Source organism: Aphidius gifuensis, linkage group LG2, assembly GCF_014905175.1.
Source record: "Aphidius gifuensis isolate YNYX2018 linkage group LG2, ASM1490517v1, whole genome shotgun sequence".
NCBI classification, from domain to species: Eukaryota; Metazoa; Arthropoda; class Insecta; order Hymenoptera; family Braconidae; genus Aphidius; species Aphidius gifuensis.
In genome coordinates, this window is record NC_057789.1 from 11,752,023 (window position 1) to 11,778,533 (window position 26,511).

The window sequence follows — 26,511 nt, forward strand, 5'->3', positions numbered from 1 at the left end:
TTAATAAACATTTTCGTCAAACAATTTTTTTTATTATTTCCATTGAAGGACGTCCTTGTACAAAATCTGTTATTATTAATACAAATTAACCTACGACTTTTCTTCTAAGAATAAAAACAAATCATTTGATAATATTTTTTTTCGAGGTGCCATGTAATTGTTAATAAACAATTGCATGACACCTCCAAAAAATAATCCTTTACAAATAATTATTTTTTTATATTTGAAGAAAAAAACGTGGGCTTATAATAGCAGAGTGAGAAAAAATATAAAAAATTGTTTATTAAGGCGGTATGTCAAAATATTGAAAAAAAATTCCCTCTCACAGATTTTGATCAAAAGAGGCTTATTTTTTAAGTGAAATAAAGATCTATTTTATCAAATTTTTTTTGTAATTTTCTACCACGATTTAAGTGAGATAATTAGGGTCAAAGTTGACAACAATTAACACCTTTTACACATGTATAGGAAGCATCGGCACGTTTTTTCTTTTATTGAAAAAACGCTCTTACAGAAATATTCTCGACATTATCTGTAATATTTAAGAAAACAACTCAAAAGCGATACGGAGTCTTTGATGGAACCATTGAAAAAGATACTGCGCATAAATTAAATTTCACAAAATAGTTATCCCTAGCCATAACTAGATAATTATAAATGAGAATGTATCAGAAAACCTTCATTTTACTACAGCTTATACTTCTTTAAATTACGAAGATAATAAAAAAAAAATCGAAGATTTCTACCACGGATTTTGAAAGTTATTAATTATTTTAGACGAAAATTTAGGGTCAAAAAGTACCGGGTGAAGCATTGAAAATCTGCTGAAGTAGATTAGTGTGTGTAAATACGAGCCCACTGAAATATAATAAAACTGGAAGCCGAACTTAGCGTCGCCGAGAGAGAGATTCAATGGATGGGCTTTTGTCCTTGTCGGTACAGTCACGTCAACTAAAGTTGGTTGAGACTGTACTGAAATATAATGTAACTTTTATATCGTGTAGTACTAGTTTGTTTTGACGTTGACTGTACAAGATTTAATGTGCGCATGCGTGAGTGAGAGGGAAAGCCATCCAATATATTGCTATCTCTAGCGACACTCCGTGCATTGGCTGAGCATAGGAGTTCACCTTCCAGTTTTATTATATTTCAGTGTACGAGCCGCCCACACTCATACTTCTAAAGACGCAGCAGTAAAGTATAAAAATTTTAGACATTAGGGGGCGCTTATTATTTTTTTAAACTATGATTATCAGAGTGCCCCGTTGCACCAAAAGAGTCGTCCTACTTTGGGATTTACATACCGCCTTAATGATTGCATGTCACCTCGAACAGCTGTTAATATTTATTAATAAATATTGTTGAATAATTTTAATTTTTAAGAAAGTCGTGAGCTTAATCTAAACCAATAAATGCAGATTGCAGGATTCATATTTCAATAATGATTTGAAAAAAAAAATTGGTTACTTCAAAATTTTAGTTAACAAATTAACAAAACTTTGTTATTGTTAATTATGTACAAATTTCGATTTCATTAATACCCCTGGTAGAAATAATCTCTCCGGATTTTCTCCGGATTGTCTCCGGTTTTCTACGGATTTCGCCGGATCTCTCCGGATTTTCTCCCGACTTTCTCCGGATTTCTCCGAATTTTCTACGCAATTGAGACTTCCGGAGATATTATTCCGGAGTTTTTTCGGGTTTTCTCACGATTTTCTCCGGATTTTTTCAGAAAAAATTTCTTTTTTATTTTTCGTATGTAAACTCTTATTTCTACTTTTTCTTATTAATTTTTCCATTTTTTTTGTTTGTTTTTTTAAGTCAAAATTCCGGAAAAAATCCGGAGATATTATAGAAATAGTCTGGCGATTACTCCGTAAATATCTCCGGAAGTCCCAATTACGTAGAAAATCCGGATGAAATCCGGAGAAATCCGGAGAAAATCCGGAGAGATTATTTCTACCAAGGACAGTAAAAATATAAAAATAAAAAAATAAATATTTAAAAATGATTTTCTTTTTTTTTTTTCTTTTTTTAAAGGGATATAATAAAAGAATTAAATTGAAAAAAAAAAAAAATAAATAAGAAAGATTCCCTTCTACCAAAAAAAAGTTTTAGATTTTTAAAAAATTTAACATTATACGATTTAGTTAATTTTGAATAATGATCATATGTTGATACATGTCTGAGTAAATTAACAAAATAATAATTCAATATGAAAAAACTCAAAAGCCTGACGAAGTGCTGAACTAACAATAATTCTATATATAACTCCTTGACGTTATCTTTTTATTTTTCTCAATGCAATATGTACACCCGTTACGTCTTCAATCTTATCAAGGCATACCAGCTCACATGCACCTATGTGTTTCATTAAAAAAAAAAAAAAATACTAATCCCTCGAAAAGAAGTTGCAACATAATAAATCTATTGAAATTTTCCAATTTTCATGTTTAAAAAAAATAATTTTTCATTCAATTTGTAATTTAAATTTTTTTTATAAATTAATGATAGTATTTTTTATATTATATTTCTTAATAAAAAAATACTCAACTACTTATATGATTTTTAATGATTTTTTTTTTTCAAACCAGAAAAATTATGCCGGACTGAAGCGCCAATTAAAGTTCCAGTTTTTTTTTTTTCTTCAGGTGTGTATTTTTTTTCTTTAAACAGTTTGTATTGGGTTTTTGCACCGGCCTGCACCAGCCAGTTTGAGCATGACCAAGCATGACTATGTAGTTAAAGAAGGGGTTAAAGAAAGAAGGGACATTGGGATACGTTCCAAAAGTCCTCAATCTTCATGATAGTGGACTTTAGAAAACTTTTATTGTCATTTTGTTGTGGTAGACGTCTCTATTGTTATGAAGACGATTTTATGTTTCAAAATTGATACAGTAGCATTTAACTTTATTTTATTTCTATATATGTTTACAATCTTAAACTACGCACGCTACGCACTGAGTGACTTTTGGAACGCACTCTTTTACTTTTAGTTTTTTTTTTAGCTGCGCACGCATCAATAGTAAAAAAAATATATATATATCAAGCATATTTGTGTGAGTGTAATACACCCCTCGAATATTTTGTTTTTTTTATTCTCCTACCACACCATTGGTCAGTGTGTACGTCAGTGTAGTGAGTGTACATGGGTGTACATTCTCCGTTCCTTACATTTATGTACTTCCTTGTATTTTCAATTTTGTGGGCATGTTGTGTGCATTACTTCCTTGTGAATAGACGTGGTTCATCTCAAGAGAAAGTCAAGTCAGTTACCTGGAAAATTATCAGTTTTTAACAACACAATTAATAAATAAACGAACATCACAACAATTAATATTTAATATTCATCAAATGTTTAAATTGATAATTTTTTTATCAATTAGAAAAAAGTGATTCTTGTTTTTTGTTTTTTTTTTCCTGATAAAGTGATTGTTTAATTAAATTTTGAATAAAAAGTCAAGATGGTGTCTGGAGGAATGGCTTGTATTAAATACATACTTTTTGCATTCAATTTTGCGTTTGCTGTGAGTATTTATTATTAATTTTACCTAAAAAATAAAAATTAGGCGCCAAAGATAATTGATATCATACATAAACAAAAATTTAGTTTTTTTTTTTTTTTCTTTGTTAACGGTGTCTTTCTTTATGTGTATATATATATATATGTGTGAGTTTCTATAGGTCGATAATTCAGTCTTAAGAGGGTTTAAAAAATAAAGAAAATAAAAATAAATACACAGAAATAAGAAAAAAAAAAAAAATCTGACTAGAAATTATCATAAGAAAAAAAGAAACCAAGAAAAAAAATGATGTTGTCTCGGATATGATATTTCATTATCGATTGTATGTAATGAAATAAATATAGGAAATGTAATCAACAAGTAAAATATTAATCTGTTGATTTATTTATTTTATTTTATTTATCATAAAAAAAAAAATAATAATACTCTAGGGTGGGGTTCTTTTTTTTCAAACATTAATTGAAAGGTCACGACAAGTTATTTCATTTGTCATCAAATCAAGAGTCAATTATCCAATTTAATAATATAAAAAAATATCAAAACTTATTAATATTATTAATAAATAAAAAATCTATTTATTTCTTTTATAATTTAATTTTATTATTTGAAAAATATGTTTATTTTATCAGATTTGTGGAGTTGCTTGTATCGCTGTCGGTGGATGGATAGTTGCACAATACAAGGGATACAGTAATTTTGTTGATAATTGGTTTTATGCTGCACCAATAATAATTCTAGTCGTTGGTATTATTGTCTTCCTGGTATCATTCTTCGGTTGCTGTGGTGCTGTTAAAGAAAATCATTGCATGATAATAACTGTAAGTAAAAAAAAAAACAATCATTTACATTATGAAATAATTGTTTTTTGTCTTATAAAGGAAATAATTTTTGTTTGTTTGTTTTTTTATCATCTAGTTTTCGGTACTTCTGCTTGTCATACTTGCTTTGGAAGTTGGAGCTGGTATTTCTGGTTACATGATGCGTCGTAATATTGGAACAATGTTACAACAACGTATGAATAATACTCTACACGAATATGAAACCAATGATGATGTTAAAAATTCATGGGACGTCATGCAACACGATGTATGTATATTAATATTTATTTTAAAAAAATAATAATAATCCAAATTGAATACTAAATCTCATTTAAAGTAAAAAAAAAAAAAAATAGAAATATTAAACTTGTAAAAATCACTCAAGTTTATCGACTAAAAAAAATACATTGCAATAGTTACGTTAATAAGAATGATTTATAAATAACTGAAAAAAAAAAAGAATTAAATTTTATTGACCATTGTGTAAAGTAGGGTATACGTGTACAATCCCTCAACTCATCAGACAATAATAATTCATAAAAAAAAAAAAAAAAAATCATTCTACCTGTGTGTTGAGTAGAAAATAAAATAATTGAATGTTTACGGGGAGTGAAAGACACACACACACACACACACACACAGATGGAGGAAAATGAGGAATATAGATAAAGTAAAGAGGGTTGAAATTATTGATTTGCTATATGAGCAAGGTCTGTCAGTCATTTTTATGAATAATAGTACGTCGACGTGGACATGCTAAAGTTTCTCTTCAATACACAACCAACCCGTTTCTAAATTTATATATATTTTTTTTCTCTACAGGTTTATATACTAGTTTATATACTAGCTCTGCACATATTTTTTAATCATTTTTATCATTAAAATATACATTGATATTTTAATAAAATTTAGAACAATTAAATTCATGATTTTTATAATTGAAAAATTCTTTCAATTCATTTTACTAAAAGATTATTTTAATTAATGAATCTTATCATTGTTCTAATCATATAAAAAAAAAAGTTTGATAAACATATTTGAAATTTAAGATAAAAAAAATGTCTAGACAATTTTTTTTTAACGTGTAATTTGTTTGAATTTTTTTTTTATTCATTATTTTTCATACATATGAAAAGGAAAAATATATGCATTGCGTGTTTATAACGATTATTGCATGACAAATCGTAATAAAACCCCTTTAATAATTTCTGGGAAAATTATTTATTTATTTTATTTTTCAATAATATATTTATTTGTCATTAGATTTATCCATTTTTATTTATAAGTTATAATACTATGCATTGAGTGATGTATTTGTATTTTAAATATGGCATCGAAGGAAGTAACGAGAAATTAAAGTCGATGAACCCAGACGATTTAATATTATTTTTGTCATAGTGACACTTTAGAAAATAAAAAAAAAAAGAAGGGAAATGCAGCTTGCATCACGTATTATGACAGTGAAAGGTTGTAATTATTAATAAGGGTCACTGATACAGTATCCGGTTCTGATGCGTGGTTCATTACAAGGCTACTATTGTGATTTTTACTAAAATTTCAATCACGATTTACCATTACATCATATTACATAATTATTTTCATTTTTAAATATAATATTATACCAAGTAATTTGATATTGATAATTGCAAAATAATAATATAAATAAAACAGTTGAATTTTATTGTACAGTTTAAATATCACTTTCATTGATTTATTCAATTATTTAAAATTTGCATCGTGAGAAATAAGGCTGTGGTTTTTATTTTCCTTTTTTTTTTTTTTTTTTATTATTAATATTGTTGTTTTATTTTTAGTTGGGATGTTGTGGAATCAATAGCTCAAGTGACTGGTGGCCAAAGCCACATAAACATCCACGTTTACCACTTTCGTGCTGTCATGAAGTTCCAGCAACTAAAGAATGTGAATATAATGCCGTGGGTGCTTTTAATGAAGGTTGTATGACAAAACTAAAAGCGAAATTTGAGGGCAATGCTTTGAAAATTGGAATTGCCGTTCTTGTTATGGCATTTATTCAGGTAATATTTTAAATCTAAACTTAACACATTGGGGTATATTTATTCTTGTAAATTACTAGTTTAAAAAAAAAAAAAAAAAAAAGGCTCTAAACCAAATTTAACTTGGTAATAATTGAAATAATTATTGTCAATTGAGTAGAGACGTTTATATGTACGTCTACAGTCTTAATGAATTATATTTTTAATTTTCAACTGCTATAACTTATTATTATAATATTTAGAAATAAGTTTTAACTCAACTCAAATGTTGCTAATTTTAACAATACTTTTTTCCTCATCTAAATAATTAAACGCGTTTTTCAAGCAGGAAAAAAATATGATAGATAAATTTCAATTAATTATCATAAATGTGCAAATAAATAATTGGTAGTACAATCTACAAAAAAATAGAGATATCTTGATGTAATTATTTATATAATTCATGAAGAAAAAAAAAACCAATTCAAATAATCAAATAATTCTATTTTTCAGCTTGTTGGAGTATTTTTTGCTTGCTGTTTGGCACGATCAATTCGTCGTGAATACGAGACTGTGTAAGCTGAAAAAAATTTTTTTTTTTTTTTTTTATAATAAATTAATAAAACAATTAATTTGAACAAAAAAACAAATATAAAATAACAAAAAAAAAAAAAAAAAAAAAAAGAAAAAAAAAAAAAACGATTCATGTTGAAGATTAAAATTTTCGCATAATTTCTTGTTTTTTGCACATTGCGATTGTTTGATGCTAACTTTTTTTTTTTAATTTTTATATTATATTATATGTTATTTCACATGGCATCATCACCATTTTTCTAACTGTGTATTTTTTGATGTTTCAATACTAGTCGCACATTCACAACACACAACTGAAAGTAATAATTTTCAGTAATTTTTTTTCTTTTTTTTTTCCACATTTTCAATGTAATCTAAAAATATATATACATATGTATTATTTTTCTTTGTAACAACGAATATGCTATTCGTTGAATGATTTGATGATGTTAATTGTCAAACATAAAAAATATGTCAATTGAATTAATCAAGACTATCAGCACTTAATGTAAGATTTTTCCGCTTATTCCACATCATTCAAATGTGTCAATGTTTTTTTTTTTTTTTTCTTTCTATAATTTAATATTAATTTGTTAATATATTAAATGTTAATTACATAAATCAATGTGTCATATTAGAGCTTCAGCATGATTTTTTTTTAACAGAAAAAAACACGAGAAATTGATGTAAGACTGTTGCTTAAAATTCATTTATATCAGTGTCTATTATCATATTTAAATATTTCTTATTATTATTTTACTTATCATTTATATATTTATGTTTATATTGTTCAACGTTCAGCTCAGATTATGAATAATCACTCAATACAAAAAAAAGTAGTTCTTGAAACTCAAAATTAAAAAGGCGCTGTGAAAGAGTAGGTCTGTTTATTTAAAAAAGAAAAAATCATAAATATTTGTCAGCTCTATATAATTTGCCATTTTTTAAATAAATATAAAAGTGTTATTAATCACATACGATTAATTAATTTAATAAATAATAAAAGTACGATTCAATTGAAAAAAAAAAAGTCCATTAGCATTAGTTTAATGAAAAGAAAGAATAATTATCATGATTGAATAAACATAAAATAGATTAACAATTGTTTTTCACTGTAAATTCTACGTAGTGTTGAAAAGATAAATCAAACAAATATTGATAATAACCATTGGATAATGAGTATTTGAAAAATATTTATTTCAACAAAAGGTCAGTTGATTTATCAGCGAATTTCGTTAATGTTTTTTTTTTTCAACTAATTTATTTGTATTTTATTATTACTATTATTATTATTATAATATTGTGTTATTTATACGAGCTTTATTGTAATTAATTTATTATTACGTATTTTTAGTTTTTTTCTAATTTTAGTTTTTTATGCATCTATTAGTTATGCACAAAGGCCTTTTTGACAAATAAAATTATTTTTTTAAATTTGAATGATAACAATGAAATAACTATTTTTTAAATGTTTCAATTACAGCGAGACCACGGCACACTGAGGAGGCATTTAAACATTATAAAATTTTTTTTTTTATCAAAGTTTTTTTAAATTACATTCGACTCCATTATACACCAAACAAAAAAAAAAATAATATTAACCCAGTGGAATTATTTAATTTTTGTATCATTTTAATTTTTTCTAGTTTCTTAAAATTTGCAAGAAAGTTTTTAAATTATAAAAAAAAAATAATAATATCGGATAAAGTTTTTGAAAATTAAATATAATTGTTTCTTTTCGATAAATAAAAAATGAAATTCATGTTCTACATCATTATTATCTTATAATTTCATTGAAACTTAATTTTTTATGAGAAAAAAAAAAAAAAAAAAAACAAACAAACTATAGTAGCATATTGTCTATGATTATTTTTTATGTGTGCCTAATATAAATATATTATTGTATTAAGTTCCTTCAAAGAAGAAAAAAAAAAAAAAAATTATAGTAATTGAAAAATAATTTATTAAATAGATGTTTATATAATATAATAATTAATCAAAATAAATACATAAGATTAAAATTTTAAAAGCATTATAAAGCACGTGTCCAAAGTTTCGCTCCTTGTCATTATCAAAATAATAATAAATCAGATAATCTTGATTTATCGATCGGGCTTTTATATATTTTTTTACCAAAATTTCGATTATTTGAAAAATTACATTTGGAAAAAAATGATTTTAAAATTGAAATGACTTCAAGACTGAAAGAAAAATTATTATAATCAGTATTAAGGTTGGAACAAAAAAAATGAAAAATTAATCAAAACAATATAAAACAAAATTGTGAAAGTGCAGTATGTAAAGGAGAAAATAAAAAAAAATAATAACCAATATTAGATTGGTTAAAATTGTCATTATTTGATATGTTTATCATTTTGACTTGAGTCTATTTAGAAACAAAAATATCATAATTTTGATAAACAAACAACAATGTGGAACAATTTTAAATTAAAGTATTAAAAAAAAAATGTTATTTTATCTGTATTGTGGCAAATAGGAGTTGAAGTGGTAAAAATTGTGCATAATGTATTTCATTCAAATATTAAAATGATTTAATAAAATAAATATCTCAATGTATAAATATATAAACTTTGTATCTTCATCAAAAAATTCAACTGAATTTGCACATCGACCAAAAATACTTGTTTTATTTGTATACAATAAGTTTCACTATAATGATAATATTGATTTAGGTATATCCCATTAAAAGTACTTAAATAAATGAATTTTTTCATATTTCATTTATTAATTACAAAAAAAATGAAGCTCGAAAACTCGTTCATTTTTATCCCATACACTTTGTTTTTTCTTTTTTTTCAACTTGTAGTTTTTTAATGTACCTAAAGTACCCTTGTGAAAATAATTTCTCCAATTCTTTCTACGTTATTGAGACTTCTCCAAAAACCAACGCAAAAAAATTATAGTAAAATGAATAAATTAACGAGAAATAAGAGGAAATAATAGGAAATGTAAATAGAGAAGTTTTCTCCAAAAAAATACGGAAAAATTCGGAAAAAATATCTTCTGAAGTCTCAATTGCTTAGAAATCTGGAAAAAATATGGAGGAATCTGGCGAAAGCCCAGAGAGTTTTTTTTTACCAGGGTAGTAATGATAATTTATTCAAAAAAAAAAAAATTTTATTTATTGAATTAAATTTTTATTTACTCTTTTATTATTATCAATGATAATTTATCATTATTGTACACTCAAAAGAGTGTTTTCTAATTTTTTTTATAAATCAGATGATTATTTTTTCACTGATTCAAAATAAATGTTGTGAAAAATTTATAAATGTGTTTTTCGCGATTTTAAAACATTCAATTTTTCAATGATATTTTTTGATTGATTATTTTTATTTTTATATAGTTTTGAAAATAAATTGATTGTAAATGACCTCACTTTTGTTTTCAACTTATTTATCGTTTAAATGAATCTAATTTTTTATTTCTTACATCTTATGAATTTTTATAAAATTCGGAATTTTCTAGTTTATGAAATGAATACTTCAAATGATAATATTATTATATATTCAATATATAATTTGAAAATGCTTGAATAAGCTTTCAATAAATTACAAAAAATTTTTTATAAAAATAAAACATTATATTGTAAATCATATTAGATGCTTTTTTTCGGTTAACTATACGGCAGATTTTTTCTAGCATGTTTTCGATATACTATAAAGACAAAGGACAAATTATATGATAAATGTTTAATTAGAGACAAACAGTCATAAGTGTAAAATAAATTAATATAAAAAAGAATCTAGATCAGAAGAGAATCAGATTTGACATAAACAAAAATTATGATAGAGTAATAAAAAAAAATTAATTCTCTAGAAATTCTGTAAATTTTTTTAGTTTTTTTTTGTTTTACCAATAAAGGTGCACAGATCAGTATTTTCGTAACACTTTGAAGATATCAACCCAGGAAAAAATATTCTCCTTCATCTTCTAATATCAAAAAGATATTCTGAATTTGAAAATAAAATAACGAATAATAAATCAATAAACAAGAAAAAAAAAAAACAATATTTATTTCTAATTTTTGAGTGTTGATTAAAGAAACGACTTATTTGTACAATTTAATTTTTTTTTTTTTTTATTATCATCTTTATAATGTCGATGCCAATAACTAGCGTACTAACATTTATTTTATTATTATTAATCAATTTTTGTTTTTCATTTACCACTAAATAGTATATTGAAATTAATTTTTTAAATTTAAACAAAAAAGAAAAACAAAAATATATTTGTTCATACTCACTCATACAATTATTGTTTTTGAATTTTATATATATAATTTTTTTTTCTTTCAAAAGTTCATTTTAGAGTTGTTTTTTCATTTTTTTATTTTGTTTGGCTAATTGAAGCTGTTAAAAGAGATTTGAGTAATTCTGTTGAATCGATTTATGTATTAGCGAAGTTGATTATAATTTTTATAATTAAATTAATACAAATTATCTTAAAAACTAGTATGATTATTATTTATTTCAATATTCTCGATTTACAGACTTCAATTATACTGAACAGTAATATTTTTTTAAATTGAGTATTCATTTATTGGAAATTTATTTAATTATGTTTTTATCCCAATCAGTGGTATTATTTATTCCTTTTTTTGTTTCTTCTTCTTTTAGTAGTATTACTTTTTTATAAAATATTCAACACAAGTTTGAAATTAAAAATGTACAGAAAAATATCTATTTACAATCACAAATAAACGCGGAAATATCGACTGTATTTAAAAATTATTTTTTTTTCCCATATTTTATTTAAAAAAAAAGAAAAAAAAAATTATTTCGTTGAATCTTAAATATTAAATTCTTATTTAAATTTTTATTGTAATAATAATATTCACTCACTCGCCACGAAGCTAACGGTTTATTTTTAATTATTCGAAAACACCACATCTCAATGTTTCTTTTATTCAGAAGTTAATTATTTAATCTTGATGAAAATATTATGTTCACATTTATTATCACACTCACTCACGAAAAATTCTCATAAAAAACAAAATTATAATAATAATGACACATCACAATTTTAGGACTTAATATATTTATATATTTATAATATAAATATATATAAACCCAAGTATCTTTTGTCCTTTAATATTTGATTACAAGGAGATTTACGAAAAATTAAAATAATTAAGTTTAATTAATAATATTAACTGAAAAAAAAAAAAAAATTCAGCCAAGCCTTCAATTATTTTGTCGATTTGACTTTTAATTCTATGATATTGAAAAAATGATAATAACAATAATAATAATTTAAAAAAATGATAGGACAATGGGTAAAACTGGCATGAGGCTGATGTTTTTTTTTTTTTCATATTATTATTATTTTAAATTTTTTTGATAAATATACTCATGTGGCATAACGTTTTGTCCAAAGTCGAGCAATTCTATCGTGTTCTTCACGATTTTGCAGGTACTGCGTTGCAATGCTACCCACCAAAGGATCAGCTTAATATTCAAAATAAAAAATAAAAAATAATATGTTAATTCAATGATAATTATAAATGAAAAAATTTGTTTATAAAAAAATTCACCTGGATTGCAGTCTGTTAAAAGAGAACAGATAGACAAAAGAACCTTGGATATGGTCAATGCTGGTGACCAGTTGTCCTTGAGAATATCCAAACATATTACACCTTGACTATTGATATTACAATGATAAATTCGAGTTCGAAATGTTACCTAATTATTGAACAAAAAAAAATTATATTAATTTTTTTTTTCTTTTTGGCGATAGGTTACTTTTAATTTGATTCAAAGACTTTTTTTATTTTTTGTACCTTTGGTGGTTTAAATGGATACTCTGGTGAAAAATGTATGTCCAAAAAGAAAACACCACCTTCATAAACTGATCCAGGTGGTCCCAAAATAGTTGACACCCATTCATATAAATTATCACCTTTTGGTCCAGCACTGCAATTTGGTGGTGGATCAAGAGTTATTTCTGCAAGTTCCTTCTGTATTCTAATGAAATTAATGAAAACCAAATATTATTGACGATGTATATTAATTAATTACCATTGTTTACAAAATTGTTAGTTTTTAGATACGTAAATTCTAAATTTTCTTTTGTTTTAGAGTTAGAAACTTTATTTCTTTGTTAAATTTTCTAATTGAAAAATATTGATTGTTATAGCTATAATTAAATTACCTTTTAGCAGATGTACCAAGTGCTTTTGACATTTTTGGATTTGGTTTAGCTTCTTTGTTATCCGGTTTATTGTCAGCTAAGGAAGAACCCCTTCCTCGACCAGTACCACTAGACCCAGCACCAGACATATTTTTTTTTTGTTTTAACCTTTATTTCTGAAAACTGTAATTAGTTGTTTTAGGTTTTTTTTTAATTTAGAAAAAATATGAAACATTGTTTCTAATGCGGAGCAGAGTTGGCTCCATTTTTTTTGTCCATCTTCTCTCTCTCTATCACACTCTTGTAATATTAGAGCATAGTTGATAAATAAATAATCAAAATAACTTATTGAACACTAAACTTGATAAAAAGTTATTGTTATATATATAAATTTACCTTTTATCAATTTTTTTTTTTTAAAATAAACCTTTATATAAAAAAGCGTCTTTATCTCGGCGTCGATTTCGGATCCAGTCTTTTTTTTTCGACAGTTGACGAAAAAAAAGTTGAAAATTTAGTTCAATATTTATTTAACATTCAAATAATCTTTTAATTAATACCGGAACATCACAAATTTTTGAAATTATCCATCTATTATTTAAAGATCTAAGTATAACTATTATTTATTAAATTTTTTTTTATGATGATTACTGAATTTCTCTATGGTTTGACAATGGTGGGATGAAGGCAACAGACACACACAGTTAAATTGAAGAAAAAAAAATAAATAAATAAAAATTTCAGTTAAGTTATAGGATTCTATATTTAAAAGTAAGAACAAATACACCACAAATTAATTTAATTAATTGTTTATTGAAGTAGGTTGTTTTGGTTTACTATTATCATTGAGAATTGTTTTTCTCATTTAGGGTGAAATTATCAAAACGTGTATTATTTTCGTACAAAAAAAATACTGGAATCACCCGGGCGTCCCCGTCTTGTTTTCCCCCCAGCGTTGTCAACCCGAGGCATTGGCCCAGGGATGGGCATATGTTTTTGAGTTGTTTACATGGATAAAACGTTTAAAACAGGATAAAACGGATAAAACCCACGTGATCTCTCAGTAGCTGAATTTTTACCATACAATTTTTTTAGCTACTGCTTGGGTGCATTCCTTTAATAAAAAATTTTTTTTCGTTTTGCAATTTCGCCCTGTAATACCGACTAAAAACTAGAAACAGAAACAACGACAAAAGTGATAAATTTCTCTATGCAATATTCCAGGTTTTACAGTTTACGATAATGTGTGGTACGACCTATGTGACAATACAAACAATCACAACAAGTCAATTTTCTATTTATTTCAGTTTGATATAAACATTGAACAGTTATCCATCTAATAATTGGAAGCCAAAAAAAATAATGTCATGTGGTACAGGGTGTGGTACGAAAAAAAATTTTTTATTAAAGGAATGCACCCCTGGTCTTTAGTCAAGGGGTGCATTTCTTTAATAAAAGTTTTTTTTTCGCTCTGCAATTTCGCCCTGTAATACCGACCAAAATTTTATAGGAAAATGCTATTTCTTGTAGTGGCAGTACTGGCGCATGACATTATTTTTTTAAGCTTCAATTATTGGAAGAATTACCTAAATGACTGTTCAATTGTTATATCAAACTGAAATAAATAGAAAATAGACTTGTTGTACTTGCTTGTTATTGTCACATAGGTCGTACTAGACATTAGTAAAGTCTAGGATATTGCATGGAGAATTTTATCACTTTTGTCGTTGTTTCTGTTTCTAGCTACTTGTCAGTATTACAGGGCGAAATTGCAGAGCGAAAAAAAATTTTTTTTTAAGGGAATGCACCCATTTATTCATTTAACAAATAAAATACATGTTATTCATTTTTGAAAAATAAAAATGTCCAAGGAAAGACAGTAGCTAAGGAATTAATGTTGCCAAAAAAATTATGTTTTAAGCAACATTAATTCCTTAGCTACATCTTTTCCTTAGCTACTGCTTTCCCTTAGACCATTTTCTTTTTTGAAAATAAAATTAAATGTCTTTTATTTATTAAATCAATAAAAATTTCAAGGACAAGCAGTAGCTAAATAAAAGATAGAGCTAAGGAATTAATGTGGCTAGAAAAATTATGGTTTAAGCAACATTAATTCCTTAGCTACTGCTTTTCCTTGGAAATTTTTATTTTCAAAAATAGAATTACATGTATTTTATTTATTAAATAATGAAAAATCCCAAAGACAAGCAGTAGCTAAGGGAAAAATGGAGCTAAGAAATTGTAGCCAAAAAAAGTATGTTTTAAGCAACATTAATTCCTAGCTACATTTTTTCTTAACTACTGCTTGTCCTTAGCTCTTTTTTGGGATTGTCATTTATTTTGGTTACTTTTGATGATAGTTCCATGTTTCACCGCTAGAGGGAGATGTTTTATACAAATGGATAAAACTAAGCATGTTTAAAACATTATGGGCATTGGTAGCATGATATCAAGGGATGTGTCCACCGGTGTATAATACATTGATATCATGCGTGGTATGATACAGTATGAAACGTTTTGTTCATCATCTTCAACATGAATGATCATAAAAAATTTATTATAGAAAAAATATTACTGAAGAATTAATTTAGACCGTTAATTGATTAATTTGTTTTTATTGAGGCGGTATGTAAATCCCAAGAAAGGATAATTCTTTGCAATTCTTTGGGTTCAAAGAAGCACCCTTGTAACCATAGCTTAAAGAAATAATAAAGTGCCCTCTATAATGTCTAAAATTTGTATACTTTACTGACGCGTCTTTAGAAGTTGAGTGAGGGTGCCTCGTATTTACACACACTAATACTACTTCAGCAGATTTTCAATGCTTTGCCTAGTACTTTTTGCCTGTTTTTGACCCTAAATTTTCGTCTTAAATAATTAATAACTTTTAAAATTCGTGGTAGAAATCAATGATTTTTCAAAAATTATTTTCGTAATTTAAAGAAGTATAAACTGTAGCAAAATGAAGGTTTTCTGTGAGAACGTTTTTTTAATAGAAGTGAAAACGTGCCGATGCTTCTTATGCTTGACAGTGATGGGCTTGTAATTTACACGTGTAATTTACAATGTAAATTATAGTAATTTACATGGCTGACTTTTATACATGGGGTAATTTACACACATTTCATTACGCCATCTTACAGCAACTTCGGAACCTTGATTTTACAGTTGGTAATTTAAAATTTTTTGCTTTCTCTCTGTTTTTACAATGACAAAAAATAAAAAAAAAATGACAAGGATAAACTCTATTTTTAATTTGTAAATGTCAAATTAATGCAGGTTAATCATTAATGTTTATAACTTTATAATTTATTGTTCACATCTAATTCTTATTTTACACCGATATGTTAATTTTATTGATTCAACAATAAATATTATAATTGTTTTTTGTAAATATCATTATATACTATATTTATTCATTAAATGCAATAATATAATAATAAGGCATCTTTGAACTTGAATTTAATTTTCTTCGTTGAGAACCCAACAGGAATTAAAGAAAAATATGTCAAATATGGGGTGCATTCCTTTAATAAAAAATTTTTTTCGCTCTGCAATTTCGCCCTGTAATACCGACTAAAAACTAGAAACAAAAACAACGACAAAAGTGATAGAATCCTCTATGTAATTCTCCAGACTTTGAACATTTACGATAATATCCTGTACAACCTATGTGACAATAACAAGCAATTACAACAAGTAAATTCTCTTTTTATTTCAGTTTGATATAAATATTGAACAGTCATTTAGATAATTTTTCCAATAATTGAAAGCCAAAGAAAATAATGTCATGTGCTAGTACTGCCACTACAAGAAACAGCTTTTTCCTATAAAATTTTGGTCAGTATTACAGGGCGAAATTGCAGAGCGAAAAAAAATTTTTATTAAGGTTGATTCCAAGTCCCATCGCCGTACCAATATTTATGCCACAAAGGGCCCGTATATTAATAACGCTATTTTTTATTCCCCGTATCCTGAAATTTTTGTGGCGCCACTGATGAAAAAACCAAGTTCTTTAGTAGTATGTGTGTGCGCGGCAACACACTAGCAAACAAAGTTTACGTCATACGCATGGAGTTTCACAAGGAGGGTAATCTGTGACGTCACACTGTGTATTGGCATAGGGAGCTGTTGAAGCTCACGGAATGGAGCAAGTCAGTACGTTTTTCTGCCGGTGATGACGCTAGTGGGACGAGTGCCCAAAGTCACATGTTGTTTTTGTTTATATTTTTTTGTGTGTTCAGTTAGAGTATTCCTTCATTAAAATAATAGAACCATATAATACATTATTTATTAACAAGTAAAATTAAAGCAATTTATTTTAATTTACAGTGTCTAAGAAAAACATGCCAAGGAATTTAATGTTGCTTACCATATACTTTCTTTATAATCACATCAATTCTTTACCATCTTTTTTAGCTACTGTTTCATTTGGTATTTTTTATGATAATGAATTACTTTAATGTTAAATAAATAATTTTTTTTTATTAAAAAGATCATTCCAAATAAATTTTATTTCCAATTAGGTACATGATGCAAATGTTGACATAAAAATAATAATATAGTCAATTGAAGTATTGAAAACAAAAAATGTTCATGATGACATTAATGGATATGAACCAGGAAAACCAAGTTTTTTAGAGGAATTATTTGCAGTAAAGAAAAGACAAAACCACCAAAAGGGTTAGTATTTAATGGTGCTGTTGGTGATGGAAAACTATGCTGTATATCTCTTTAGGATTGTTGTAAGATAATTTATATCACATTATTTTAATAATATAAATAAATAATTAATAAATATCATTGTTTACAGATTGAAAAAGAGAACGTGTACATTTTTATTTATTTATGCTAGATGTACATAGTAAAATTCACCGTTAAAAAAAACAATAAAACGTGTTTATAGTAGTACAAAACTTCAAACCATTTGATCCAATGCCACCAGTTGCTGATATGATTATTAAAAAAATACGCTTTATGTTTTGATAAATTTCTGACAAGACAAAATTAAGTTTATAAAAATCATGATGAATTAAAAACATTAAATTTAATATTTGATAATCATAGGTAAACATATTGCTGGATTCTTAATAAAAAATACCAAGCACAAGCAGGAGGCTAAAGAAAAGATGAAGTTAAGAAATTAATGCAGCAAAAGGAATTATGTGGTAGCCACATCAATTTCTTATAGTTAAAAGATTTTCAAAAAAGTTGGCCACTGCTTGTTCTGGTATTTTAATTTATTATAATGTATTAATTCAATTTCATTTGTTAAATAAATGAGAAAAATTCCAAGGACAAACAGTGGCCAAAGAAAATGAGCAAAGGAATTAATGCAGCTAGAAAATTATTGGATAAAGCAGCATTACTATAACATTTTTCCTTGCCACTGCTTGTCTTTGGTATTTATTATTTAGTAAACAAATAAAATGGCAATATATCTTAATTAAAAAAATACCAAGGGCAAAGTGGACAGTGAAAATGAGGTTAAGAAATTAATGCTGCTTACCAAATAATTTCTTTGGTCACATCAATTCCTTAACTTGGTCTAATAGTAGCATTTTCCATTTTCCAACTGAATTCATCTGGGTCTGTATTTTGATAAAATAACAGCAATTTTACCTTGTCCAATTTTAATCTTTTTAATTAATTCCTGAATCAAGTGATACAACTAAACAATAATTTTTAACACTTGTATAAATGGAATAAAATTTCCTCTTTGTAATCCACTTCGTATAAATCATCAGGAGCGTAATATTACTTGTTGTAACAACATGTTAATAATTGCAATAATTACACACGATCAAATAATTCAGTAAATAATGAGCCAATATCGTTGTATCAGCAACATCATCAAAACATATAATAGCCATGATTTTTCAATAATCATATCAGCAACTGGTATATTGGATCAAATGGTTGAAGTTTTGGTACTACTATAAAACACGTTTTATTGTTTTTTTAACTTGATGAATTTTACTATGTACATCTAGCATAAATAAATAAAAATGTAGACGTTCTCTTTTTTCAATCTGTAAACAATGATATTTATTCATTATTTATTTATGTTATTATTAAAATAATTGTGATATAAATTATGTTACAACAATCCTAAAAGAGATCCATCAACATGATTTTTCCATCACCAACAAAGCACACATACAAATACTTAACCCTTTGGTAACTTTTTTTGTCTTTTTCTTTACACAAATAATTCCTCTAAAAACTTATTTTCCTGGTTCATATCCATTAATGTCATCATGAACATTTTGTTTTTTTCTTTCAATACTTCAATTGGACTATATTATTATTTTTTATGTCAACATTTGCATTACATGTACCTAATTTAAATAAAATTTATTTGGTTTTATCTTTTTAATAAAAAATTATTTATTTAACATTAAAGTAATTCATTAATATAAAAATACCAAATGAAAATGTAGCTAAAAAAGATGAAGCTAAAGAATAGATGTGACTATAAAGAAATTTTTATATGGTAGCAAAAATTAATTCCTTAGTGTCTTTTTCTTAGACACTGCTTGTCCTTGGTGTTTGGTTTATTAAAATAAATTGCTTTAATTTTATTTGTTAAATAAATAATGTATTATTGAGTTGAATTATTTTTTTACAGAAAAGAATACTCTAACTGAGCTACACAAAAAAAAAAAAAAAATATAAACAAAAACAACATGTGACTTTGGACACTCGTCCCACTAGCGTCATCATCTAGAAAATCGTATGACTTTGCTCCATTCAGCACCCGTATTCATTAGGTTATACTTAGGGCTTTTTTCATCCACCGGTGGCGCTTTGTGAAGCTTTTGTATGTAAAATCTATATAAAAAAAATTTTTACAAGCGCCATCAGCCGCAAAAAAAAGCCCTAAATTGTAAAAAATTTGCCCTGTGAATTGGACTGCTGTGAGCTTCAGTGAAATTCGAGAGATTACCCTCCTTATACACCTCCATGGTCATACGCCAAAACCATGCTTGTGTTCATGTCTGTGTGCCGCGCATTTAGCAAAGTTTAGAAGTTTAAAAGTTAAATATTTATTAAAAGAAAAAGAAGAAAAAATTGAAATAATATCGTAAATTTTGTTCTTGTCCAGGGCTACAATCTGATAGTAAATGTAAATAGCTTTTGAATCAACACAAAAAAAAGTTATTCGTAAAAACATGAGGTAACGCGTATACCTTTTGTGTGTTAAAGTTGTCAACTTTGACAGTAAATATCTCGAAAAAGCAAACAAGAAAAATTCAAAAATTCACAATATAGATAATTATTTCATTTAGAAAAATAAGCCAAAAAATCGAAAGTCTATCAGAAATTCAGATATCTTGAATCAACCTTAAAGGAATGCAATATATAATTTTGTTGCTTGTCAATTCACAGTAACCTGTGTAACTTTAAGTTTATTTTATTCCTATATTTTATCGTCAATAAGTGCCGCTTCCAGGCTTCGAGCATGGAGGTGTATAAGGAGGGTAATCTCCTGCTATGTTAAAGCATATGGCTAAAGTTGGTGAAGTTTCTCATGGAATGGAGCGTTAGTACCTTTTTGCGATGCGTACTACAACAGTTCTATGGTCATATGTATTTTTGTTTACATTTTGGCAATCTCATAATACATGACAATGTGACACATCAAAGTATATGATCATTAAAAATTAAATTACCGTGTTTACATTCAATTTTTTTATTTAGTTCGAATGAATCACAGGTCTTACAGTCTGAGTTGACGCATGTATCATATGTAATGATGATTTATTGGTACATGAACATTACATTGCATTGGTACATAATTCGTACTCATCTGGTACATGAATAACATCAGAGTCATTTTGTTCATGAACATTAATTGCATTGTACTTATCTTTGACTTGTCACATTATCATGAAAAATATAAACAAAAATAACATGTGACCATAGAACTGTTGTAGCAAAAGCGTCATCACCGGCAGAAAAACGTACTGACTTGCTCCATTCTGTGAGCTTCAGTAAATTTCGAGAGATTACCCTCCTTATTCACCTCCATGCTTCCGAGTGATTTTTGGAACGTACCCCTACTATAGAAAAAAAAAATCAACGCGCATGCGCCGTACAACTTTAATTAGGCAATTAATTTTAAATTTTCATTTAATTAATTAAAAAAAAAGTTGACCTCGGACAAACATTATAAATATATATTTGGAATGTACAATAATGATTTTAAAATGCCAATCATAAATTAATTTTACAGCTGTTCCTTATAATTGAGTTTATATTTGGGCCGGTTTTTCGTCCAACATTGGCAGGCGCATGCGCCATACAACTTTAATTAGGCAATTAATTTTAAATTTTCATTTAATTAATTAAAAAAAAAGTTGACCTCGGACAAACATTATAAATATATATTTGGAATGTACAATAATGATTTCCTTTAAAATACAATCATAAATTAATTTTTACAGCTGTTCCTTATAATTGGTCGGCTAAGTGCAACATAGAATTTTAATTAATTAATTGCAATTAATGAGGGGGGTTACAAATAATTACAAATACATTACATTGAAGTACAAATCGATTACAATTATTAGTTTTATGTCGGCCCGTCAATTGTCGGCTAACTGATTATAACCAATTCGGGTGCGGGGAGCTTTTTTCTATAAAATTTTGATCGGTATTACAGGGCGATATTGCAGAGCGAAAAAAAAATTTTCATACTCATGCACCATGGAGGTGTATACATATCATGGAGTTTTATACACCTCCATGATACATATTCACCTCCATGTCATGCACTCGCTTAACCAGCTGTTATTAACCGGCTCCCAGCTCTCTACACACATTGACACACGTCAGACATGATGGTCTATTTTTCACAAATCACAAGGGCACGAGCGGCAACGGGCAACAAATAAATACAAATATTATTTTTTCATTCTTATAAACAAAAATATACTTCATCATGTCTCGATTAAAAAGTGTTGAAGCTGAAGATAAAAAAATTTTTTCTAAATCATTCATTATCTGCTTGAAGTTATTGATGGAAAAAAAGTACTATATCAGTGATGACATAAGCAGCATGATGATAAATCAACAAAGTGAACCTTCAAATATTTTTAATTATTATGGCAATGAAATGTACGATGCTATGTTAAAAATTTTAGATAAAATCATTTTATCTAATGCTAATCACATTGTTGATGCGAGTAATAAGTCCGAAATTGGGAAGAATAGTGAACCAAATAGTGACCACAAATTAGGTAATAAAAGTACTTAATAATCGAAAACTACTGTGAAATATAAGAATAAAAATAATTTAATAATTATAATTTTTTATATCTCCAGTTGATGAGTTGAAGCAATCTCAAAACATAATCAGAAAACCCATGATGAAATTAAATTTAAATGTTGCTGATGGTAGTACCATTTTTAAAAAACAAACCTTGGAAAATTCAAGCTATGATCAATCCGAACATTTTAATGTTGCACATACACCTGAAATAAGTTATAGCTGTGTCAATAAGCGTCTAAAAACAGGTAAATATATTGACAATGAACTACATAACTGCATAACTACATAATTTTTTGGTTAATTAAATTTATTTAATTTTTTTTAGATGAGCTTTCTATTGACACTGAAAATATTCCAGGAAATTATGTAGAAGCCACTGATAAATCCAATAACGAAGAATCGTGGGAAAAGAAAATAAATTCAAAGTCAAACAAAAAAAAAACTAATAAGCCTCCTGCTGTGTATCTTAATCGCATTAGACCTTGTTTTAAAAACTTCCAAACTGTATCAATCAAAAAAGAAAAATTAGAGCCAGTTGAATCCATCGAAACAGAAATCTCCACTAAAATTATCGAACAAAACAATACTATAAATAATACACATGACGTAACTATTCTAAAGAATAGGATGTCTAGTGTGGATTCAATCACCAGTTATAAGACCCCAGTGAAAATAGAAAATGATGCTACAATCATTGAAAACCAGCAAACTATCTCAGCAGACATCTCATCATCATCATCATCATCATCATCATCATCAATAACAACAGCAACCTCTGTTATTTCAAAAGATATATGTGAAAAGTTAAAAAACGATGAATGTCAAAAAGGTAATCGTCAAAGTGTTTTATAAAAATTTAATTAATCACTTTAATTATCACAGTTTAAATGAATTTATTTACCGTAATTGAAAATTTTAATTGTAATAGATTAAATAGTATTTCTCAATTTTTTTGTTTGTTACAGAGTCATCTATTCTTAATACATGTGAGAAAAGTAATCAAAAATTGAATGAAACAAATACTGTTATTAATGGTAAGGTGTTGCGCGTACGAATTGATAAAATACCATTGCAGTCAACGACTCGTCGAACGAGAAGCTCTTATTATGACAAAACTAAAGCTCATCCAAGTATTCCTGGTTATGAAAAAGCTATTAAATCTGATAAAATAAATGGGCGTCGGAAAAAGTCAAATATAAATAACTTCAAAGAGAATGATAAAAGTGAAATGAAAAAAATAATTCCTGTAGAAAAATATATTAAGAGTGAAAATATTGTCACAAGTAACTGCATGCCTTCATATGAAGAAAAAGTAAAAATAGTTGAAATGGCACAAAAAAATCCTACCTGGTCATTAGAAATGTTGCGAGAAAATAGTGGATTTAAAAAAGTATTTTACCGGGCTCATATTAATAAATGGGCCGATGAGTTAAAATACGGAGGATCTTGTCGCGAAAAATTAAAAGCTATTGATCATTATGTAATAAAAAAATGTATTGAGCACCAAAAAAAAAAAGTAAAAATGTCAAACCATCATATTCGTGAGTGGGGATTCGAAGCAATGAGTCAAATGAACGCTGACAATATTAATTTTACGGCAGGTAAAAGCTGGTTAGGAAGATTTAAAAAAAGATATAATATCACAGGAAGTTACACGGATTTGAAAATTGATAACAAATTATGTAAAAATACAGAAACATCTTTTTTAAAAATCATTGAGCCAAAAGTTAATATCGTCAAACTTGAACGTAAGAATTCAATTCGCAAACCTAAAACTACTAAAAAAACCCGTAAAGAGAATTTAGAAAATAAAAAAACTGATCGTTTGAAAATTGAAGTTAAGCAAGAAGAACCACAAGAAGAAGATGAAAGCAAAGAAGACAACAATTGGGTTTATAATAAATGCATTGAGTATAAAAAAAATATAAAGGGAATAACTAACATATTGTTCAAAAAATGGCAACGAGACGATGAAATTGAGGTGAAACTAAATGACAAATCGCAAGTCAACACTAGAAGTTGGACCAGCTGGTTTAATGGTTCAAAATAAAATTAACTGATGAGCTATTCTTGAAATGATGAAGTTATTTAAAACTAGATGTAAACACAGGTATGTTTTATCAAAAATCATGAAGCAGTTTTTAATGTGACGAAAAAATGAATTAATAAAAAATGAATGAATTAAAATGAAAGTATAAATAGAATTTGAGGTGTCTCACATTCCTGATAAAATTGCTCTCTATTATAATAATTTAGTATTAACTGATAATTAAATACCAATGGAGGTAAAATTCTGATCATAAAACCAATGAGCTTTTATAATTAATTTAAATGAAATTGGTTATCAATTTTGTAGCTTGTATATTTATTAGATTTTTTTACATTATTATTATTGAAAATAATAAAGTACGTGATTTCAGCAATATAAAAAATACATGATAAACGAGTAAACTCGAAAATTATAAAATTATTGCATGACATATTTTGTAATGTATAAAATAAAAAAAAAAAAAGTAACTTAAATAAAGAGTAAAAAAAAAATAATTCATATGATTATTACACTTGTTTTTTTTTTTACATTTCGTTCATAAAAAGTTATATCAAAAATTAGTGAAATATAAGAAAAAGAAAAAAATAAAAAATAAGACAATTCTAATGAATCGATAACTTGATTCGATTCGCATGAACAGGTGTTGCTTGTGTGTAAGATTAGTTTTTCCACAAAAAAAAAAGATAATTTCGCAAAATTAAACTTTGTAGATTATCTAATCACTTATAAAGCAATGTCAAAATTATAATTCAAAATAGTTCTATCGAATAGAATAAATTTTAAATGAAAATGAATTTATAGTTTAAGTTATTGTTATGAGTTATAACTTATAACGCATATATCTATTTTTGAATTTTCATTATTTTATTTTTTTGCAGCTCGTCCACATTGAATGGCCCAGATCTTAAGTTGTCTGTTAGTCTTTAATTGTTTAATTCCAGATACTTTTCTTAGTATTCTGAGCGGCCACGTTGGATTATCACATGCCAATTGTACAACTTTCATTTTATCCTCTAATCTGAGAGATTCGGTGTTGATATCATCAGAATTTAAATTTACTGCTTGAGAGGCCAATGGCGCATCTGTATATGGTGCCTCCTTACCACCAAATATATCAGCTTTTTTATCCGAGTCACTAATATCTAAATTATAAAAATAGTAAATTTAAATTATAAAAAAATAATATAATAGTTAGTTTGTCAATGGTATACTTTGATATTTCAATTCTACACAAAATAATTATAAATTACCATTTTTTAATGTTGAAGTGTTTAACTCACTAAGTTCCAAATTTAGTGATATTTCAGTACTACAATAAGTATTTTTAAATGTTGTAAACCAACCACGTGATGCGGCAAATTTAAAATTTTTACAATTTTCCGAAAATAATGCATTCTTTGCTGCAAGTGCCCAATTTTTAATCATCAAATAGTTTAGATTTTCATTGTGATTTTTTATATAATCAATGCATTTTTCATATACTTTTTCATTAATAGCTTTGATTTTTTGTTCTAATGTTCCGCCGTTTTTTAACTGTTTTATCCATTTTGCAATAACAGAACGATCTTTGACATAACATTGAGTGTATGTTCTTATCATTTTGATTGTCCAATCAGGATGTTCAAGAGCAGTATTTACAACTTTTACTTTTTGCTCATACGGAACAATTACTTTATTTTGTTTGAATATATTTCGTCGTACAACTACATTTTCATTTGGGTCAGATGATTCAACTAAAATAATGAAAAAAATATATATATAATAGCCAACAATTAATATCATTTATAAATGTTAAACTTACGTTTTATTAAAGTATTATCATCACATTGATTCCAGATTTTCAGATCATTGGGCGGACCATCGACGTTGTGTATTTTTTTAAATTTAGACAACCATTTAGGACCTCCATTGAAATTAGGAAAATTATTAACATTTGGCAAGCAAATTTCTTTTGCTTGACATGCCCATTTTTGTAACATTTTATCAGTAATTTTTTTATTACTGCTTTCATACACAACAAATTTCGCAAATACCCAATTGTCAATTGCTCTACCTTTATCTTCAACTGATCCACCTTTTTCCACCTGCTTATCCCATCTTCTGATTTGTTGAGAAGTACTGA

At 26.5% G+C, this 26,511-nt stretch overlaps 4 protein-coding genes across 4 annotated transcripts; 2 read left to right on the forward strand and 2 right to left on the reverse strand.

The window, feature by feature from the left end:
- The first annotated feature begins 3,096 nt into the window (after nt 1–3,096).
- Nucleotides 3,097–8,489, forward strand: LOC122849125 (CD63 antigen-like). Its single transcript, XM_044147720.1, has 6 exons — nt 3,097–3,527; nt 4,154–4,342; nt 4,440–4,610; nt 6,157–6,378; nt 6,850–6,911; nt 8,393–8,489. Exons 1-6 carry the CDS (start codon nt 3,465–3,467, stop codon nt 8,409–8,411), a joined length of 726 nt encoding a protein of 241 aa, XP_044003655.1. The 5' UTR covers nt 3,097–3,464; the 3' UTR covers nt 8,412–8,489.
- A 3,289-nt stretch (nt 8,490–11,778) lies between these two features.
- LOC122849138 (ubiquitin-conjugating enzyme E2-24 kDa) lies at nt 11,779–14,021 on the reverse strand. Its single transcript, XM_044147747.1, has 5 exons — nt 13,459–14,021; nt 13,084–13,245; nt 12,713–12,896; nt 12,467–12,614; nt 11,779–12,380 (listed from the first exon to the last, which is right to left on the reverse strand). Exons 2-5 carry the CDS (start codon nt 13,209–13,211, stop codon nt 12,283–12,285), a joined length of 558 nt encoding a protein of 185 aa, XP_044003682.1. The 5' UTR covers nt 13,212–13,245; nt 13,459–14,021; the 3' UTR covers nt 11,779–12,282.
- A 7,799-nt stretch (nt 14,022–21,820) lies between these two features.
- On the forward strand, nt 21,821–24,880 carry LOC122849096. The gene is made up of 4 exons (XM_044147684.1): nt 21,821–22,307; nt 22,393–22,584; nt 22,665–23,168; nt 23,305–24,880. Exons 1-4 carry the CDS (start codon nt 22,010–22,012, stop codon nt 24,387–24,389), a joined length of 2,079 nt encoding a protein of 692 aa, XP_044003619.1. The 5' UTR covers nt 21,821–22,009; the 3' UTR covers nt 24,390–24,880.
- Nucleotides 24,881–24,928: 48 nt separating this feature from the next.
- LOC122849114 lies at nt 24,929–26,509 on the reverse strand. Its single transcript, XM_044147708.1, has 3 exons — nt 26,191–26,509; nt 25,640–26,122; nt 24,929–25,531 (listed from the first exon to the last, which is right to left on the reverse strand). The coding sequence occupies exons 1-3, from the start codon at nt 26,366–26,368 to the stop codon at nt 25,254–25,256; spliced, it is 939 nt and encodes a 312-aa protein (XP_044003643.1). The 5' UTR covers nt 26,369–26,509; the 3' UTR covers nt 24,929–25,253.
- Between the last annotated feature and the right edge of the window lie 2 nt (nt 26,510–26,511).

What these genes read in the sequence shown, in the direction of transcription:
- LOC122849125 (XM_044147720.1), top strand. Translation starts at nt 3,465, where the DNA reads ATGGTGTCTGGAGGAATGGCTTGTATTAAATACATACTTTTTGCATTC. An exon ending in CATTCAATTTTGCGTTTGCT is followed by an intron (nt 3,528 to 4,153) that starts GTGAGTATTTAT and finishes TTATTTTATCAG; the next exon opens with ATTTGTGGAGTTGCTTGTAT. An exon ending in TTGTTATGGCATTTATTCAG is followed by an intron (nt 6,379 to 6,849) that starts GTAATATTTTAA and finishes TCTATTTTTCAG; the next exon opens with CTTGTTGGAGTATTTTTTGC.
- LOC122849138 (XM_044147747.1), bottom strand. Translation starts at nt 13,211, where the DNA reads ATGTCTGGTGCTGGGTCTAGTGGTACTGGTCGAGGAAGGGGTTCTTCC. An exon ending in CTTGGTACATCTGCTAAAAG is followed by an intron (nt 12,897 to 13,083) that starts GTAATTTAATTA and finishes TAATTTCATTAG; the next exon opens with AATACAGAAGGAACTTGCAG. An exon ending in TTTAACAGACTGCAATCCAG is followed by an intron (nt 12,381 to 12,466) that starts GTGAATTTTTTT and finishes TTGAATATTAAG; the next exon opens with CTGATCCTTTGGTGGGTAGC.
- LOC122849096 (XM_044147684.1), top strand. Translation starts at nt 22,010, where the DNA reads ATGTCTCGATTAAAAAGTGTTGAAGCTGAAGATAAAAAAATTTTTTCT. An exon ending in AAATAGTGACCACAAATTAG is followed by an intron (nt 22,308 to 22,392) that starts GTAATAAAAGTA and finishes TTATATCTCCAG; the next exon opens with TTGATGAGTTGAAGCAATCT. An exon ending in AAACGATGAATGTCAAAAAG is followed by an intron (nt 23,169 to 23,304) that starts GTAATCGTCAAA and finishes TGTTTGTTACAG; the next exon opens with AGTCATCTATTCTTAATACA.
- LOC122849114 (XM_044147708.1), bottom strand. Translation starts at nt 26,368, where the DNA reads ATGTTACAAAAATGGGCATGTCAAGCAAAAGAAATTTGCTTGCCAAAT. An exon ending in TGATAATACTTTAATAAAAC is followed by an intron (nt 26,123 to 26,190) that starts GTAAGTTTAACA and finishes TCATTATTTTAG; the next exon opens with TTGAATCATCTGACCCAAAT. An exon ending in CACTTCAACATTAAAAAATG is followed by an intron (nt 25,532 to 25,639) that starts GTAATTTATAAT and finishes TTTATAATTTAG; the next exon opens with ATATTAGTGACTCGGATAAA.